Source organism: Chamaea fasciata, unplaced genomic scaffold (genome assembly GCF_029207755.1).
Source record: "Chamaea fasciata isolate MVZ Bird 193981 ecotype frontalis unplaced genomic scaffold, bChaFas1.0.hap1 SCAF_21, whole genome shotgun sequence".
Taxonomy (NCBI): Eukaryota; Metazoa; Chordata; class Aves; order Passeriformes; family Sylviidae; genus Chamaea; species Chamaea fasciata.
The window spans coordinates 8,451,102-8,467,510 of NW_027094106.1; the positions used below are offsets into that span (position 1 = coordinate 8,451,102).

At 46.2% G+C, this 16,409-nt stretch overlaps 3 protein-coding genes across 9 annotated transcripts in view; 2 read left to right on the plus strand and 1 right to left on the minus strand.

Moving 5' to 3' along the window:
• The window catches only part of CLTC (clathrin heavy chain), a 29,604-nt gene extending 27,336 nt beyond the window's left edge, over nt 1-2,268 (plus strand). For both annotated transcript variants that reach the window (XM_066202214.1, XM_066202215.1), the window contains 2 exons: nt 571-646; nt 1,210-2,268. In XM_066202214.1, coding sequence (XP_066058311.1) covers nt 571-646; nt 1,210-1,334 — 201 coding nt within the window. In that variant the 3' untranslated portion in view covers nt 1,335-2,268. The remainder of the gene's footprint in view (nt 1-570; nt 647-1,209) is intronic.
• Nucleotides 2,269-3,453: 1,185 nt separating this feature from the next.
• On the minus strand, nt 3,454-5,045 carry PTRH2 (peptidyl-tRNA hydrolase 2). Of its 4 annotated transcripts, none has more exons than XM_066201663.1 (3): nt 5,008-5,045; nt 4,688-4,756; nt 3,454-4,134 (listed from the first exon to the last, which is right to left on the minus strand). In XM_066201663.1, exon 3 carries the CDS (start codon nt 4,111-4,113, stop codon nt 3,592-3,594), a length of 522 nt encoding a protein of 173 aa, XP_066057760.1. In that variant the 5' UTR covers nt 4,114-4,134; nt 4,688-4,756; nt 5,008-5,045; the 3' UTR covers nt 3,454-3,591. The 4 variants fall into 4 exon arrangements, 3 of the variants coding, with proteins under 3 accessions (XP_066057760.1, XP_066057758.1, XP_066057759.1); XM_066201661.1 differs by having other exon boundaries at nt 4,666-4,756; XM_066201662.1 differs by having other exon boundaries at nt 4,640-4,756.
• A 5-nt stretch (nt 5,046-5,050) lies between these two features.
• The window catches only part of VMP1 (vacuole membrane protein 1), a 60,470-nt gene continuing 49,111 nt past the window's right edge, over nt 5,051-16,409 (plus strand). Inside the window, exons 1-4 of one of the 3 annotated variants that reach the window (XM_066201657.1) lie at nt 5,051-5,140; nt 8,075-8,206; nt 12,333-12,434; nt 14,572-14,707. In XM_066201657.1, coding sequence (XP_066057754.1) covers nt 12,359-12,434; nt 14,572-14,707 — 212 coding nt within the window. In that variant the 5' untranslated portion in view covers nt 5,051-5,140; nt 8,075-8,206; nt 12,333-12,358. Of the gene's footprint in view, nt 5,141-8,074; nt 8,207-11,993; nt 12,012-12,332; nt 12,435-14,571; nt 14,708-16,409 lie in introns of those variants that run through there. The other 2 variants (XM_066201658.1, XM_066201659.1) reach the window with 2 other exon arrangements.

Consider the following 16,409-nt stretch of genomic DNA (forward strand, 5'->3'; position numbering starts at 1 on the left):
TTTAGGCTGACTGCCACACAGTTCTGGAGTGGAAAAAGCAAGTCTTATACACATGCATTCTCTGCATTTGAACTTAAATTGCATGAGTGAATGGGTTTGGAAAGTGAAATCTTGAGGCTCAAGTGACATGTCGGATGCTATTGCAGTCTGCTCTATCCAAATACAAACCAGATTACTTTGCCCCAATGTCACCTCCAGGGAAACTTCTCCAGGTCTGGGCATTATCTTGGCAATTGCTCCAATGCCAGAGGTCTCCAATTGAGACTGAACTCTAATCTGAGTGTGTCCAAAGACTGTCCAGCTCCAATCCGATACAGAACCTTTTGTACAAGGCTTCAGCCTGGAGTGAGCTTTCAAAGCAGTTGAAAATCCCTCAATGAGGGCTTTGTTCAGGAAACAGACAATCTTGACTGCACCAGTACCAACATTGCTACTTGAATTGATCTTAACTTGTAAATGGTCTCCTTTTCTTGATGGGTGTTGACATACCACTAAGGCTTTTCCACTTCTCTGCCACGAGTAAGTACCTGTTTTAGAGGAGATTTCTTTAATTGTTGGTCTCAATTCCAGGTGGATAAACTGGATGCATCAGAGTCTTTGAGAAAGGAAGAGGAGCAAGCTACAGAAACGCAACCTATTGTTTATGGTAATGCTTTGGTTTCTGTGTTATCAATAACATATTTCACTTTTAAAACAAGTCTTCCCTAATCTTGTTTCGTTCTTGAGGAAGTCCTGGGAAATGGGAACGTTCTCCATGCGAAATCAAGTCTTAAGGAATGTATTCCAAAATACTAGATAAGTGCCAGTCTGTTGCTGTGGCTGCTGAGGTGGGCTGTGGACTGCAGGATTTAAGGTTGTCCTGGCTCCTTAAGGAAAGCTCATTGTACGGGAGCTGTGCTATTCCAGACTTCCAGCAAGTGGTTATTTGGATCTTGTGCAATATGCTTTGTATCTGAAGCGTATTTATACCTACTTTAAATTGGGTATTTTCTTTATGCCTAGGTTGTTCTAGTAAGGTTATTTACGCTGTAGTGTTTTTAGCCACGCGTTGTATCCTGAGGTTTACTGGGAAAATACCCGTTCTGGCCCTGAAGAAGGCCAGCCCAGGTCAGCAGGGTGAAACACAGAAATACCTCCTGAAAATTCTGAGGCGTTTTGCTGAGCGCTTTCTGAGCTCAGGAGGAGTAAGGTGCCCGTTGTGTGTTGCAGGCCAGCCCCAGCTGATGCTGACAGCAGGACCCAGCGTGGCGGTTCCTCCACAGGCACCTTTCGGCTACGGCTACACGGCCCCTCCGTACGGGCAGCCACAGCCCGGCTTCGGCTACAGCATGTGAGATGCAGCACAAAGTCAGTCTGGAGCAGCGACTTTTCTTACTGAAACTCCACCGTCCCTCCCCGCTTTAACTCATAACAGGGAAAAGCAAAGAGTTCTGCCTCGTGTTCTTGTAACCTTTACTTCATGAAGGACTGGTTTTTCTAGCGCAAACGATTTGAATCACTTCTGTTAAATCTTTTTTCACATTCCATGTCATTTAGACTTTTACTTTCAGAAGGGGAATAGTTTAAACGACTTTGTTCAAGTGGGCTTTTGCAGGACTGCTTATTACCATTAAGTCTATTGTGAAGATTCTGATTTGCACTCTATAGTGTTACACTCTAATATTGAATCTTAAGTTCATTGTATGTGAGCAGCTTACGGTATGTACTGTCTATTCTAAATGCATTTAAATCTCACTGTATATTTGGAGAAAGCTAAAGCCAAGATACCTGTATTTGACCTTGCAAGACTGCTGACAAGAGACAACACTAATCAGCATATCCTCCCTGGGCTGGATTGCATAGCTCTAAAAGAATTTAAAATGCGTACAGACAACCTTGCCTGACTTAAAATGAGTAAAAGTTCTGGGTTTTGTTTTGGTTTTTTGGGTTTTTTTGTTTTTTTTTTTTTTTTCCCTTAACCTATGCAGGTTTTTCCAGTTATGCATATAGAAAATGCTAGTGTCTTTTTGCTCACTCCATATGTAACAAATGACCTTATGTTGTGCTGTATCCTGTGCTTTTGTGGGACATTCCATTCAGGAACAGAGCACCATGATTCCAATCTGTGTATTTACTAACCCTGCCCTGAGGTTTGTGTATGTTGGATATTGTGGTGTTTTAGATCACTGTTTTGAGTGTACAGAAGAGAGAATTCAAGCATATTGCTGTTCAGTTTTGTTTGTGCAATTTGAAATTACGCGATTTAAAAATAAATTACTGGACTGTGGACATGCTGCATAGTGGTAGCTTCACTTTACTGTCTTCAAAAAAAAAAAAAAAGGACCTGTGGACTCAAACCAAGTATTGCAGTGCTGGTAGTGGGGGGCAATGCAGGTGTGCACAGCCAGGGGTCTGAGGGGCCAGCAGCAGAGCAGCAATGGGGACCAGTAGTGGGGTCTTGCACTGAGGGGGCAATACAGGAAAATATGTAATGCTTTTTCTAGAGAAAGGTTATGCCAGAGAGAAGAAAATAGCACTTTGCACCAGCTGGCTGCACTGTGGTCAACTCCAGCATATTCGACCAGATGATACGTTAGGATTGTAGTAGGGTGTGCCAGTTCAACTGAGATCATGTTCTAGGTATGTAAATTGCCTTAAACATATTTAGCTTCAAATAAAATTGACTTAAATGTTTCTCAATGAATACTGTCATATTTGAGTGTAACGAGTCTGACAGCACTGGCCAGATCTCCCACAGCTCTAGAAGCTCCTGGCTCTTAACCAGGACCCACATCAGGATCCAGATCCCACAGCCTGGTCCGCCCGTGAGCTCCACAGCTGCGTGCTGTGATCCTGAGAGGTTGGCAAAGCTGCTCTCACAAACTGTACAAGCAGAATTCACTGGAAGCCCCAGGGTGCTCTGAACCGTGCAGTAATATCTGTAACAGGGTCCTTCCTTAAACCCAGGAGTGCCTGATAATCCCAAGAAAACCAGGACTTGTCTGTCCCTGACTGCCCAGTCGTTTATTTGGAGGGTAACTCCCCTCACCTTGGCTTAGCTGCACGTTTTTGCACGTGTAGGAGCTACACAGACCCCTCCAGAGAGAAGCTCAGCTCACAGCTGCTCCCCACAACTCTTCGCTGGTCTGGGCTGCAAATCCAGTTGAACTGGTCAGCCTGGCACCAGTTACCAGCAGTTGTTTGGGCAGGAAGTTGGCTACGGTTACCCCCAGCTCCAGTTCTTCACTGCTTCAGCAGCTGAGCCTTTCTGAATTAAAGAAGGTATTCTCTACAAAAAACAGGCACAAAGAGCAAACTCTTAAACTCTATCAACCAACGTGCAAAATCCTCAAGTTGTAAATTTACTGGGTTCCTTCTTGTGCCAGTTCTGCTTTCCTCATCTGCCCTGAGCCTAGAATTTTCTTTCCTCCTTTAGAACAGAAGCAAGAGAAACTCATGATTTACAAACTCAAATCTTACAAAACTTGCTTGTTTTATTAACGCTGAGGGAAGACATGGGAAAAAAAAAAAAAAAAAAACAAAACCCAACTTGGATTTTTATCCCTTCAGCACTGACGTACATGAACCCATCCAGGTCTTTTTGGTACCGGTTTAGAAGAGTTTAAGGTGACCGGAAACTTTATCTATGACATCAGCAGGTCCTGGTCCTATGCCAAGGACTGTCCTGGAGCCTGGAGCTATCTGAGTACGCCCAGCATCCTGGATCAAGCTCACAGTCAGCCCCAGGCGCTTGGCCTCAGCCAGCAGCTGCACCAGAGTCTCTTCATCGGGAGCTTTGAGGACCACTTTAGGTTGCCCACAATATTCCCACTGCTGCAGAAGCTCGGGGTTCCTTTTGTGAACCTGCTTGTAGGCAGAGACAGCAGCATGGGAGCACTGCGCCGCCACTTTGCCCTTGCCCATTTTCAGGTCGTTGCGGACGATCAGCACCAGTTTGAGCTCCCCGGACTCTCCCATGATGTCGGCCTCGCCCCCCAGGCTGTGGGAAGGCTCTGGCGTTGTTCCAGCTCCAGGTTTCCTGCGGAGCCTCCCCCGGATGCTCCAGCCCAGGCACACACCACACACCACTCCCATGATGACCTTCAGGAACTCGGGCTCCAAGACAGAAATCATGGTGGATTTTGGGGGCTGCCTCTGAAAGGGGAGAAAGACTGATTTTACTTGAGCGTTTCTCAGCTTCTGAGAGCGTTTCGTGTGCTCTCACCTAGTTTCCACTTAGTTGTTTGAAGACATTTGTTAGAAACATAAAAGATCAGTTCCCCAGACACAGCTTTCTGACTGCAAACACCTCACTGCCGATGGGCTTCGACTCAGCAAGCAGAGCTAAGGTAAAATGGCAAATTATCATAGAACGGGTTGTGTTGGAAAGGGCCTTAAAGTTCACCTGTTCCACCCTCTACCATGGGCAGGGACACTTTCCACTATCCCAGGTTGCTCCAGGCCTCATCCAGCCCGGCCTTGGACACTTCAGGGATCCAGGGGCAGCCACAGCTTCTCTGGACACCCTGTGCCAGGGCCTGCCCACCCTCACGGGGAAAGCTTTTTTTCCTAATATCCAATCTAACCCTGCTCTCTGCCAATCCGAACCCGTTCCCCCTTGTCCGGTCACCGCAGGCCTCTGTTAATAGTCTTGCCCCACCTCTCCTGTAAATTCCCTTCACGTACTGGAAGGCCACAATTAGGTCACCTCGCAGCTTCTCTTCTCCGGGTCGAACACTCCCAATTCTCTCAGCCTTTCCTCATGTCAAAATTACACCTAAAAACGGGGAGAGAAGCGGTGAAATGCTGGAGGTTTTAAGCCAGTACCCCAAATTCGGCTGAGGAGCGGGGCCGCCTCCAGCCGCACCGCGGGCTGCGGCACCAGCCACACCAGGCCCGGCCGGGCCGGAGCCCGAGCGGACACGGAGGGCGACCACCGAGCGGGGAGAGAACCGTGCGGGACCCCGCGGCCCTCGGGAGGGGACACGAGGGGGCCATAGAGGAGCATCCATCCCCCCCGCCGCTCACCTGCCGCTCCCGCCCGCCCGGAGGTGACGGGGCCGCGGCGCTCGGGAAGTGACGGAGCCCGGGGCGGGACGGGGCGTGCTGTGCCGGGCCCAGTTCCGCGTCGTGCCGGGCCCAGCGGAGCTGCTGGAGCGTGGTGAGTGCGGGGCCGGGCCCGGGGCTCGTCCCGGCGGGAGGGGATTCTCGTTACCGGCCCCTCAGCGGGACCCCTCAGCGCTGCCCATGGCTCCCCTCAGCGCTGCCCATGGCTCCCCTCAGCGCTGCCCATCCCTCAGCGCTGCCCATGGCTCCCCTCAGCGCTGCCCATGGCTCCCCTCAGCGCTGCCCATGGCTCCCCTCAGCGCTGCCCATGGCTCCCCTCAGCGCTGCCCATGGCTCCCCTCAGCGCTGCCCATGGCTCCCCTCAGCGCTGCCCATGGCTCCCCTCAGCGCTGCCCATGGCTCCCCTCAGCGCTGCCCATGGCTCCCCTCAGCGCTGCCCATGGCTCCCCTCAGCGCTGCCCATGGCTCCCCTCAGCGCTGCCCTCACGGCTCCTCCGGCTCTGAGGTGACGGCGGCAAGAGGGGACCCCCGGCCCGGGCGCTCCCCGGTGCTGGGCGGCCCGAGGGAGCCGTGAGGGAGCCGTGAGGGAGCCGGGGCATGGCCGGGAACGCCGTGGAGGGGCAAGGCGGGAGGGGAGGCTGCTGCTCGCCGGCGTTCAGGGCGAGAAATGAGCCGCTGCCATCTCACCCCGCTGGAGAGCGGCTCTGCGCTTCCAAAGAGTCAGATAGCGATGGCTTTTTTTCTTGGTTTTATTTTTTTCCACTGGAAATGTGCTGTGCTTTCCCGGCTGGGTGCTCCGTGCATCCCCATGGACTGCCCGGGGCTTGTGGGTGTGAGGCCCGAATCCACGGGAACATCTCTGCTGACTGGGGCTAAGCACCTCGTCTGGCTTTTATTTCTCTCGGCAGTGTCATCGGGTGCTTACAGGACATAACAAAGCAGCAAGATCCCCCTTTCATTCCAGTTTTGCCTCTCAGATGCTTGGCAGGTCATGTAGGTGGCCTGAGGGAAGGGGTGATAAGTGCGTTTGATAGCCGCTGTTTATCTATAAAGTGCCGTGAATCCAGGTTATCCCCTTTCAACTGCACCTATGGCATTTCTTGAGGGTTTTCTCGTGCCCTTGTTTTCTCTGCTCTGTGCTTACCAACAAGTGGGTATCCTGGTTTGGTTAATGGCGACAATGTGGCTCGAGGTGGAGAGAGTGTGGTGTTAGTCTTTGACGTGTTGTGTTTGGGCAGTGCATTTAGCTGCTCTTTTTGAGATTGTTTCACCTCAGTTCGGCGGGGTTTTTATGCTTCCTAACACCTTGTGATAACATACATCAGCTCTTCTTAATACATTAATTTTCCCACTGAAGCAGTCTTCGTTATGTCAGTCGTCCTTCTTCCAATCCATTATTTCTGCAGCATGGACTAGACTTTCCTTTATTCCTTAGGGGATAAGTGACAGTTGTAAGGATGGCTTCATCCCCGGTTTTCAGATGAGGGTTTCAAAAGCCGGTTTCCAGTTGTGCAATGGGAGGTGAGCTCTCTCTATTAGTCTGAGCTTTGTTTCGTGTCCTGCTGAGCTGCTGAAACCAAGGGTGTTTGTAATTGCTGTGGGGAAGGGTAGGAGGAGACTCAGGAGCTTTCAAGTGGGTGGTAGAAATGAGGAAGGTGAGTAGGCTGGAATAACTCTTTCCACCTTAAAGCTTTATTTCTAAGTTGTTTTGGAATTCCTTCTGAATGTCATGACTGCCTCTGACTGCGTCTCGTGAACAACTCTCCTTCGGGTGCTCTCTGCCATTTCTTAAAAACCTGGGTTTAAAATAAACAAAAAACCCCCTATAATTCCTGATGTGTTGTGGTGGGAGCCAGAGTTATCTGCAGGTTGGAACTTTAACTTCTCTTCCTTGTGGACAAGTGCGAGCTGGGTGGACTTTGCCGTTCCCTGAGGACAAAGGGCACAACCCTGAAGGTGTTGCAACACTCAGCTTTTTGTACCAGCTTCAAACACAGCCATGGGACAGCACCAGAAGCACCAAACCTCGCTGGTCTTGGTGCTGCTTGGACCAGAGGGAGCCAGGAGATGTTATTAGTGAGGGAGACAGTTGTTCAGGGTATTTCAGGCTTATTAAAAGAATATTTTTCTTTCTCGCAGGGCTCAGAATTGGCCTCTGTGAGCCTTGTCTGGGCAGTGTGTCCTCACTGCATGGCCAAGTGTGAAATCTGAATTGGCTCCATTCAGAGGCTGTTCCTGTGAAAAGCAGAATTTGTTATCTCAGGAGCTGCTTTCAGCCTCTCTGGGCTTTGTCAGGTCCTTGTGTTCATCCCTTTTCATCTGTGCTGTGCCTCCTCTGCATATCCTCTTTTCCCTGGATCTCACCTTTTCATCTATTTATTGCACAGCATCTCTACTGCTTTATTATAGCACCTGATTCTACTGCTGCATGTAATCAAATCTCATGTTTCACCAGGAAAAAAAAAAGTACACCAGAAAGATCAGTCTAATATATAGGTGGCTTTATTGGCAGGGAGAGAACTTTCAGGTAGCTCAAAAGAAATTGCATGGCATCCCTGAAGCTCCTGTTACAACAGCCTTTCCTAAAAGGCATCCCAAAGTCTTTAAAAAAAAAAAAAAAAGGAATTTTAACTCTGAATTCTAAGATGATTTATTTGGGTAGGAATTGGAAAATGGGTCTGGTGTACAGAGGCATAACCCACAAAATGGAAACCTGTGGTCTTTAACTGAATTACTTCTCCTTTGAGGAATTAAACTATTTTAGTAAGGAAAACATTTTTAGTGTGGGGAATAAACGCACTCATATCAAAATAACCCATTACCGCTAAATCTGTGGAGATTTGGAACATCTTTCAGACTTGGCCTCATTTATTTTAATTGAATGCTTCCCAGGAGTGCTGAAGGACTGGAAAAATAAATCGAGCAGTCGCTTTTTCTATTTAGTGTCATCTTCAGGAAAGTCATTAACCTCCGAGTGAGGGGCTGTGTCACTCCAGTGTCACATGGACCGTGTTCTCTTGCTCTGCAGGGGCAGCAGCTCTGCAGGAGGAGTCGCTTTGGGCTCGAGTGCTGCACAGCTGAGGACGTGGTTGGGCTCTTGCGCTGCCTTCAGACCCTGGAGAAGTGGTGGACAGGGAGTAACTGTGAGGAGCTGGAAGGGGTAGGTAATGTTTCACTTCCCAACTGATCCCATCCTTCACCTGAATGTGTTCCTGTGCCAGGCAGTCTTTGGCTTTCGAGGGAAAAGTGCTCTCCAGGCTGTTTCTTTGCCAGGGAATTGTTAACTTATTCTCTCAGGAGAGCATTTGAAGACTGAACATCAAACCCCCCTCTCAAAAATGTGCAGCACTGTCTACATTGCTGTAATTCTTCACCCACCTGGAAAGGCTGGGTTTTAATCCTTTTTTCCTCCTTGTTGCAACTGAAGAACAGGGACGTAGAAAAAGAAGGAATATCAGAAAAGTTGAGGAGAAAGAAGCAGCAGGATTGGAACATCTGGCTTTAAATGCGAGAAATGACTGGAAATGATGTGCTGCTGAGGTGGCTGGGGGAAACAACAGAGTGCTCTGACTCTGGTTCTGGGAGCTGTGTGAGCAGGAGCTGATGGAGATGAGAGTCAGGGCTCTTTCAGTAAGAAGTGCTAAGAATTAGTGATTCAAACAATGTCTGGGAGAGCAGTGAGATTATGAAAACAGCTTCCTTGTTGTTCCAGCACACTGGAAGGGAATCCTCCAGAAATCCTTAGTACAGAACACGAGTCCACATTCTGCTCCTCCAAATGAGAGTGCAGACACCCAACTGCCTTGTCCACGACTGGCTCCTTTTGCTCAAGTTCACCCAACGCTTGGGTGCTTCCACAGCCTCCCCAGAGCTTCAGAGAAGAGACTTTTGTCCTTTTCTCTGTCTGCAGGGAGCACATCCTGCTGTGCCCGATTTTGTTGTGTTCTCATGCCCTGATAGCTTGTTTTGCTGTGTCTCACTTATGCTGTGGAGTGCCAGTCACAGTCACCATAAACCCTTTTTGTTGACCAATTTGCATTTTTCACTAGCAATAATTGTCTTCTTATACTTCACGTTTTGGGTTGCACTAAAGCTCAATGGTGTATTGTGAGCTCTTTGTTCAGCCCTACAAAGCAGTTCTTGTGGGAGCTCAGCTCTAACAAGTGATCTAAGCCACCCTGATACAAAAACTGGCCACAGTTGTTTTCCTCGCTCTTTTAAATAGTTTATTTTTATGTTTGCTGCTAAGTACTCCGTGTAGCAGGCAAATTTATTTTTAGAGATGGGCTCTGTGTCTTTCCCAGCATCTGTCAGAAGTGAAGTTCTGTTCAGCAGATGGAATTTAATTTCCTGTGGTGAGCTCTCATGGATTGGGTGTAGACTGGAGAATATGGAGTGAGTTAATGAAGGATAACTCCATTTTGGGTCAGACTCCCACTCCAGCTAATCCCTGTGGGGAGGCATTAGTGCAGGACTAGTGGTTCCAGTGGGCATCCAGCAGCACAGCAGATCAGGGGTGCTGAGCTGAGGGGATGTGCATCCTCCAGTCCCTTTGTAAGATGCTTTAAGTATAATTAGACTTGGGTAAACCAGGGAGGTTCTTTTCTGGAGCCAGGAAGGGTTTGCAGCCCATTCAGCCCTGCCATGTGGTAGGTATCCCTTCTCCAAGTCACCTGTGTTTTTAAATAAGAATTTTCAGAGCTTTCCTGCAGAGTGGTTGAACTTTAAGACCTTCTTGACGAATATTTGTCCTCCAGAAGTGTGGAAGGGGATTATTTATCTGCTTCAGTGCAAACGTTGACTTGTGTACTTGAGGCGGTGTTATGCAAAGCTAATCCTGGATTAGTGCCTTTCCAAGCAGCCAGGGTAAAAGTGGCTCTGGGCAGTTGAGCTCCTGAAAAAAAAGAAAAAAAGCTGTCATGCCTTGGGAACAGCACACCTGAGACCCCCAGGGATGCAGGAGTTTTATGGACTGCACTGGAATTCAGCCCTGTGACAGCCTGGGATTTAGCATCAAACATGGAGAGCAGTTGGCATTGCACTAAATGAACCTCCTTGGGGTGTGATTAACCCGAGAGCAGAGACCAAACCAGGCGAGACTTTAATTTTGAAGGCCAGCTTTGCACACGTGAAAAAAAGATGGATTTCAGAATGAGGAACGTGTGGCTTCCACTGAAATTTGTGGCTTTTTTTTTTTTTTTTCCCTAATCTTTCCTATATTTAAGTCAACAAAATGTGACTGAAGTTCCCTAAGCCAGAACCCTTTTTTAGTGTTGCTGTGTGTGCTCAACAGCTCTGGATGGCTTTTGCTTCCTAAGCAGCTTTCTGTGAACATCAGCCTTGCTGTGTGTGTGGGTGTAATTTGAATATTGCCCTCTGCAATTTGAGCTCTGCGTGTGTGTGTGTGTCAATTCGTGTGGTGCATACATGGGTGTGTGTGTATATAAACTTACCTCCTAGATGTCCATAAATACTTAGTTAAATATATATAAAAATAAGCACAACTGAGTGCAGTCAGAAACAAACCACTCCACCGTCCCGGTGTGCTGATGGAATTAAGGGGTGGCTGAACATTTGATCCTGGTATTGCCACAGCAACTGGTCTGTTATCCTCAGCTGAGGGCTGGGGTAGCTCCAGAGTGTCAGGCTGCTCTAAACTCACCTGGGCAGAGGGAGAGGTTCACATTTCCCTGGGGTTTGAGCAATCCCTGGGCTGCAGGTGACTGCAGTGATGCTGTAGAGCTCCCACTGCAGCAGCTCAGGCCTCTTGTCCTTGGCTGACTCCAGAGTCCTTTCAGCGTTTTTCAGCTTTTTGCAAAGGTGTTTTGTTCTTTTTTTAGGTGCTTTGGGTGTTCTGGGTTTGGTGTTGCATTGAATAAAAGCTGTAACATGCATGAGATGAGTTTCTGCTGCCTTGTTCAACCAGATTTCTGTTTCTGCACTTTTTGTGTCAGGGGGAGATGTTGGAGAAAGGATTCCTTCCTGAGACCTCAGTGCTTTTGACTACTGGATTTTAACTAAACCCCTTAATAATTAGATTCTAGCTAATAATTTTATCTGTATTGCAAGTAATGCACAAGGCTTGTACCTGTTTAGAAAAACTCCTGTCTAAAACTGACTTGTGAGACGCTGGAAATGTCAATTACAGCATCTGAAATCTTTGAACATTTTCTTTTAAAAATTGACAAAATCAGTGCAGTCTGAATCCAAGGGGTGACCTCACTCCTGTTTACCAAACCTGAGTTGCTGCTTGGCTCTTAAGCTGAACATAAATCAATGGGGAAGTATTTTTTTTCTGTAGAACTTTAATTTCTTCCACTGGACAGTTTTATGTAACCTGTCATTTTAATATTGCATCACTTTTCTTTACAACAAAAGCAACATATCAAAAAGTGTAAATCAAGTGTGCTTACAGGGAGAAATACAATGCAAATAAAACTTTGTGGGACTCTCTTTTCCAAATAAAACTCCAGAAACTGTTTTAAGGTTCAGAAGAGGGTTTTTAAAATAAGAAGTCTGACTGATTATTCTCTTTGTGTTTGATTGCATAAGAATTGTCAGCTGTTCAGGTTGGGGTTTTTTTTAAAGAAAAAAAAAGACAGCTCTTGCAACACTCTGGTTTGTGCTGGCTCCCACTTCTTGCATTATTTACTCTCCTGGATAAGGAAAACCACATCTGCTCTTTTGGGGTTTTGTTTTAGGGCTGATCTCTCTAGAGAGAGGCCAAACCAGCAGAGAGTATGGACAGTGTCAGCGCAGTTTCCATCAGAAAGCTCTTGTCCTCTGAAGAGTTTGCCTCTTGTGCTTCAGAGATGCCAAAGCAGGAGGTGCAGCTCTGTCTCTTGGTTACCACACTGAGGGCTGATCTTTCAGTCAGGGAGGTTTTGGACACAGTAACAACCTGCAGAGCTTTAGTGCCAGGATGAGGAGCACACCTGAACCACCAGCCTCAGGATGGAAGTGAGGTTTGTATGAAGCTCTGCTGCACCTGGAGCCCAAACAGTGGGTTGGGTCGTGGAAGGGGTTTGTTTAATGAGCTTTTGTTCAGCTGTTAGAAGTGAGGGAGTTTTGTCATTTGAGTGAAAAATTTAGAATTATGTAGGTGGAAATGTTTTAATCTTTGTCACTGTGGGGATTGAATCACTCTCTCCTGTTTGATGGTGTAATGCGGGATGAGTGTGAGTTGGGTTTGAAGAGCTGCTGGGTGTTTGTCTCTATCCTCTGACTGTGGAATCCTCCTAACCAGAAACACACCTTGTCCTTTTTGGGTTTTTTTCTGCTCTTAGATCCCCACACGTGAGTGATCTATGAAATGGCAGAGAATGGCACAGACTGTGACCAGAGACGCATAAGAATGAGCAAAGAGCAGCACAATGGCAACTTCACAGGTAGGTGGAAAACCACTTTGTGTTCTCAGCTGGCCTCTTTTGGGGTGTAAAGCAGCTCAAGATTGAAAAGGGATTGATTTTGGTTTTCTGGTGAGGCCAAGCTGGATTGTGACCTGTGGCAGGGGGTGGAATGAGTTGAGCTTTAAGGCTCCTTCCAACCCAAACCATTCTGGGATTCTGTGACTTTGTGCCCACTTAATGCAAAGGGCCCCAATGCCTGAATCAGTCTTAGACACCTCAGTCAGCTCTAAACCTGGAAGGATTTAGGATTTCAAAGCCATGGAATAGATTCATGCTGTGTATTTCCATTCACATCTCTCTTACGTTCTTTTCCCCTCCCAAAGTTCTTGATCTTTGGTTCACATACATTTAAGGCCCACGAAGCTGACCTGGCTACCAACAGGGGCTACAACAACAACAACAACAACAACAACAAGCCCTAAAAAAATGAAACTCTGTTGACAAGTGTGTGGCTATGGAAATCAGGCTGTCCAACCCCACCCTTTGGCACTGAAGAGTTCTTGGTAATAAAAATCTGTTTTACTCTGGGGTAGATCCAGTTATTAGTCTCCCAATTTCTAGCTGTTCTGTTGAAATTCAGTGTCACTATAATTTATTGGTTTCAGTGATAAATTACCACCAAAACAGTTTTAACTACTTCACCTCCTGCCTCTCCTCTGTTTTTCCTCCTGATATGTCTGAAGTAGCCTGAGGTCAGTGCTTAGAACTCATGAAAAATAACCTGAGAACAGTTAATGACAATTGTTGTGTCACTGAATTATCCGTGCTGTGTAGTAAAGCATGGAAATTATAATCATCTTCGTCTGTTTCCTGTCAGCTTTGAATGTGCCAGTTCCATATTTAATTAAGTTTTGTAATCAAGTGATTTCTCAAGTTGTGTGCAGTCTTACACCATTGTCTTTTACGACCTTTTACTAAAAACAAGGTCATAAAAACAAGGTTGAAACTTTTTTATTACACATATTAAACGAAAAAGATTAACTGCATGCTTGTATGTATGGAACAAATTAAAGCCTTTTCCTTAAAGATTTAAATCATTCTGTAACTCTGGGGGAATGTGGCTGCTCTTCAGTATTTGCCAGGATTTCTCTTAGTTCATCCTAAGCAACTGATTTTACAGCTAAGGAATACAAAATTCAGTGGGCTGTGTGACTAATGAGATCTGCAATTTCTATGTAAATATCAGCATCTGATAAGGCAAAATGTTTCAGTTACTGGAGTAAGACTGAAATGATACATCTTGGGTTACAATATGCTGGAGATCAGATTAGATTAATATTTTAAATGCAACAGCTTTGTAAAAATCTAAAATTTATGAATATTATTACAGTGCAAAATAGAATGCATGTGTTGTGACATTTAAAGTGATGTTTAAACAAGTTTGTTGTCTGTTTGGATACAAGTGTATTTTTTCATTGTTTACTGCTGTTATTTTTTAAAATCTTATTCCAGAATTCCTTTTCTTTAAAAGTTTAAAAATTACAACTGCTCATTAACCTTTGAACAAGCCATTCTCCTCCAAAAAACCAGCTCGGGTTCGGGGTTTTATTCATCTTATTGTGAGCACAGAATGACACCTTGATTAGAAAAGCCCTTTTGTGAGCAGGGCCTGGGCTGGGTGTGAGCTCCATCCCAGGCAGGGCTGTGCTCCAAAAGCAGCTCCTTTCACAGGAGGGGTTTGGGAGAAGCTGCACAGGGAGGGCAGGTGCTCTTATCCAGTTACACCGTGCCTGAGGGGGATAAAGAGCACGTGTAATTCCATCTGCTGGAAGTGGGAGGCTGGGAATAGCTCTGCTGGGAAAGAAGCAGCTCAAAAGTTCAGAGGGAGATGTCCCTGCAGCAGTTGCTGAGGTCACATTTGACCTGGGGTGGTGGCTGCTTTCAGGCACTGCCCTGCAGAAAGGAGGTGCCAGGGGGAGCAAACCACTGCGTTCCCTGCATGTTACCTCATTCCTGAGGCAGCAAATGCTTTGGGATCAGGAGGAAAGAGAGCTCACATTAACTTCCTAACAAATTAAAAAAAAAAATACCAAACAATATATTTTTGGGTGGGATAGCACGTGACCTGCCAGCCTGTGCTTTTACATATTTTTTTTTTCCTGCTTTTCATTTGCAGATTCCTCAATGCTGAGCGAGAGGAAGCGAAGGGAGCGAGAGGAGAGGTTGAATATTGTACTGTGGAGAAAACCGCTTGTTACCTTGCAGTATTTTTGCCTGGAAACTCTAATAAACTTGAAGGAATGGACCATAAAGTAAAGATCATTTCTTTAACTTCTACTAAGAGTTCTGGGCAAACCCATGCTCTGATTCAGTAGGTCATTCTGACATCTCCCTTTCCCTGATGATTCACAACTTGAAAACTGGGGATTTTTTTCACAGAACATGTGTATTTTTGTCCCTTAGAGGTGGCTGCTGAACATCCCACACTTGTAGCCATGCTCTCAGACCTTCTGCCTAAATTACATGAGTGCAGCAAGGTGCTTGGGGGAGAAAATGGCAAGCTGCCTTTCTGAGGAGTTGAATATTCCAGTTTGAAAGAGTGGGACAGTGTTCAGGGATCCTTGAGGCAAAGGGATATTGTGCTTCTGGCTGCAGTGTTAAGCACTGACCTACTAGTGCAGGTGTTGGTGTCACTGAATAATCTTCAAACAGCTCAGCCAGGGCAGAGATCAGGGTTCTGTGGAGCTTGCAGTGATGTTTATGATGCTGTGAAGAGGACTTTGCTTTTCTGGGGGCCCCTTTACAGCAGGAAATGATTTATTAAAGCACTTTCCCTGAGTGTTATTTTCACACTGGATAAAACCAGCTTTTATTCCAGTGAGAGAATTCGTGAGGAGCAGTCCTGCCATTCCCTGCTAGTGCTGAAATGCAGAGTCAGTTCCTGAGGCACAAGGCCCAATGGTTTAGGCTGCCAAAACGCGAGTACAATTTGCAATGAAAATGCCAAGAGCAGCAGCCATCCAGTGCTTGTGTTGGTAACTCTGTTGTGCTCGAGACTGAGTTTTACAAAGCTTTTCCCAGTCAGGAGACAGGCTGTAATGTCACCTTGGGTGACTGCAGCTGCTGGGCTGCCCCTCTGCCGGCTGGGCTGAGCCTGGTGCTCAGGGTTGTGCTCACTGCTCCTCTGGGCTAGGCTGGAGGTGCTGGCAGTTCAGATTTACTGACAGAAACTTCTGCTTTCCGTGTTCTTTTGAAATGATTTGTGTGAGAAATACCAGGTTTCTGTAGTGTAGTCTTTATTCCTTTTTATACCCTACACCCCCCCACAAAAATCAACCCCCCGAAGCCTATTTATTTTTTTATGTGTGTTCTTTCAACTACCGTTAGGAATTGTCTCTGAGAACTGTTTTACTGGGTCTGACATCTGTAATTTCTGACAATCTCCAAGCATTTATTTAAACTAAGCAGAAATAACATTTGAGGATTTATTTTAAGACCTCAAATCTTGTTTGGCTTCCTAGACATCCAGTTCTGTTACAGATAGCACTTGTTTCCTCTGCTGAGCAGCATTCAGTTGTCTGGCACTCCCCTGACAGAATCTTTACAGAAAATAACCCTGACTATTACAACCTATTAAGTTGAGACCTCAGGTTGACTCTTAATGATCTCCTGTGTTCTGTTGCATAAATTGTGTTTTGAATGACAATCATTTGAAAATTCAATTGTCATACTAATGTAAGCAGCACTGACTTTCATTTTAAAATGTTGTGAGTGCTCTTTTCAGTTTGTCTAATATGAAAGATTGGTGACTGTTTTCCTGTATCATGCCTCACATTTCTCTCTTTCTGTCTAAATAGCTAAGTTATGTTTATAGTTTGTTATTATAATCTGGGAATTTTAAGTGATGTTACCACTTGCTTTTTTATATGTCATTAGGTGGCAATATAATAGTGTTTTCTGGGAAACAATGAATGTATTTGCTAATCTACTGTGTGTGGCCACATACACATCAAG

What these genes read in the sequence shown, in the direction of transcription:
- PTRH2 (XM_066201663.1), bottom strand. Translation starts at nt 4,113, where the DNA reads ATGATTTCTGTCTTGGAGCCCGAGTTCCTGAAGGTCATCATGGGAGTG.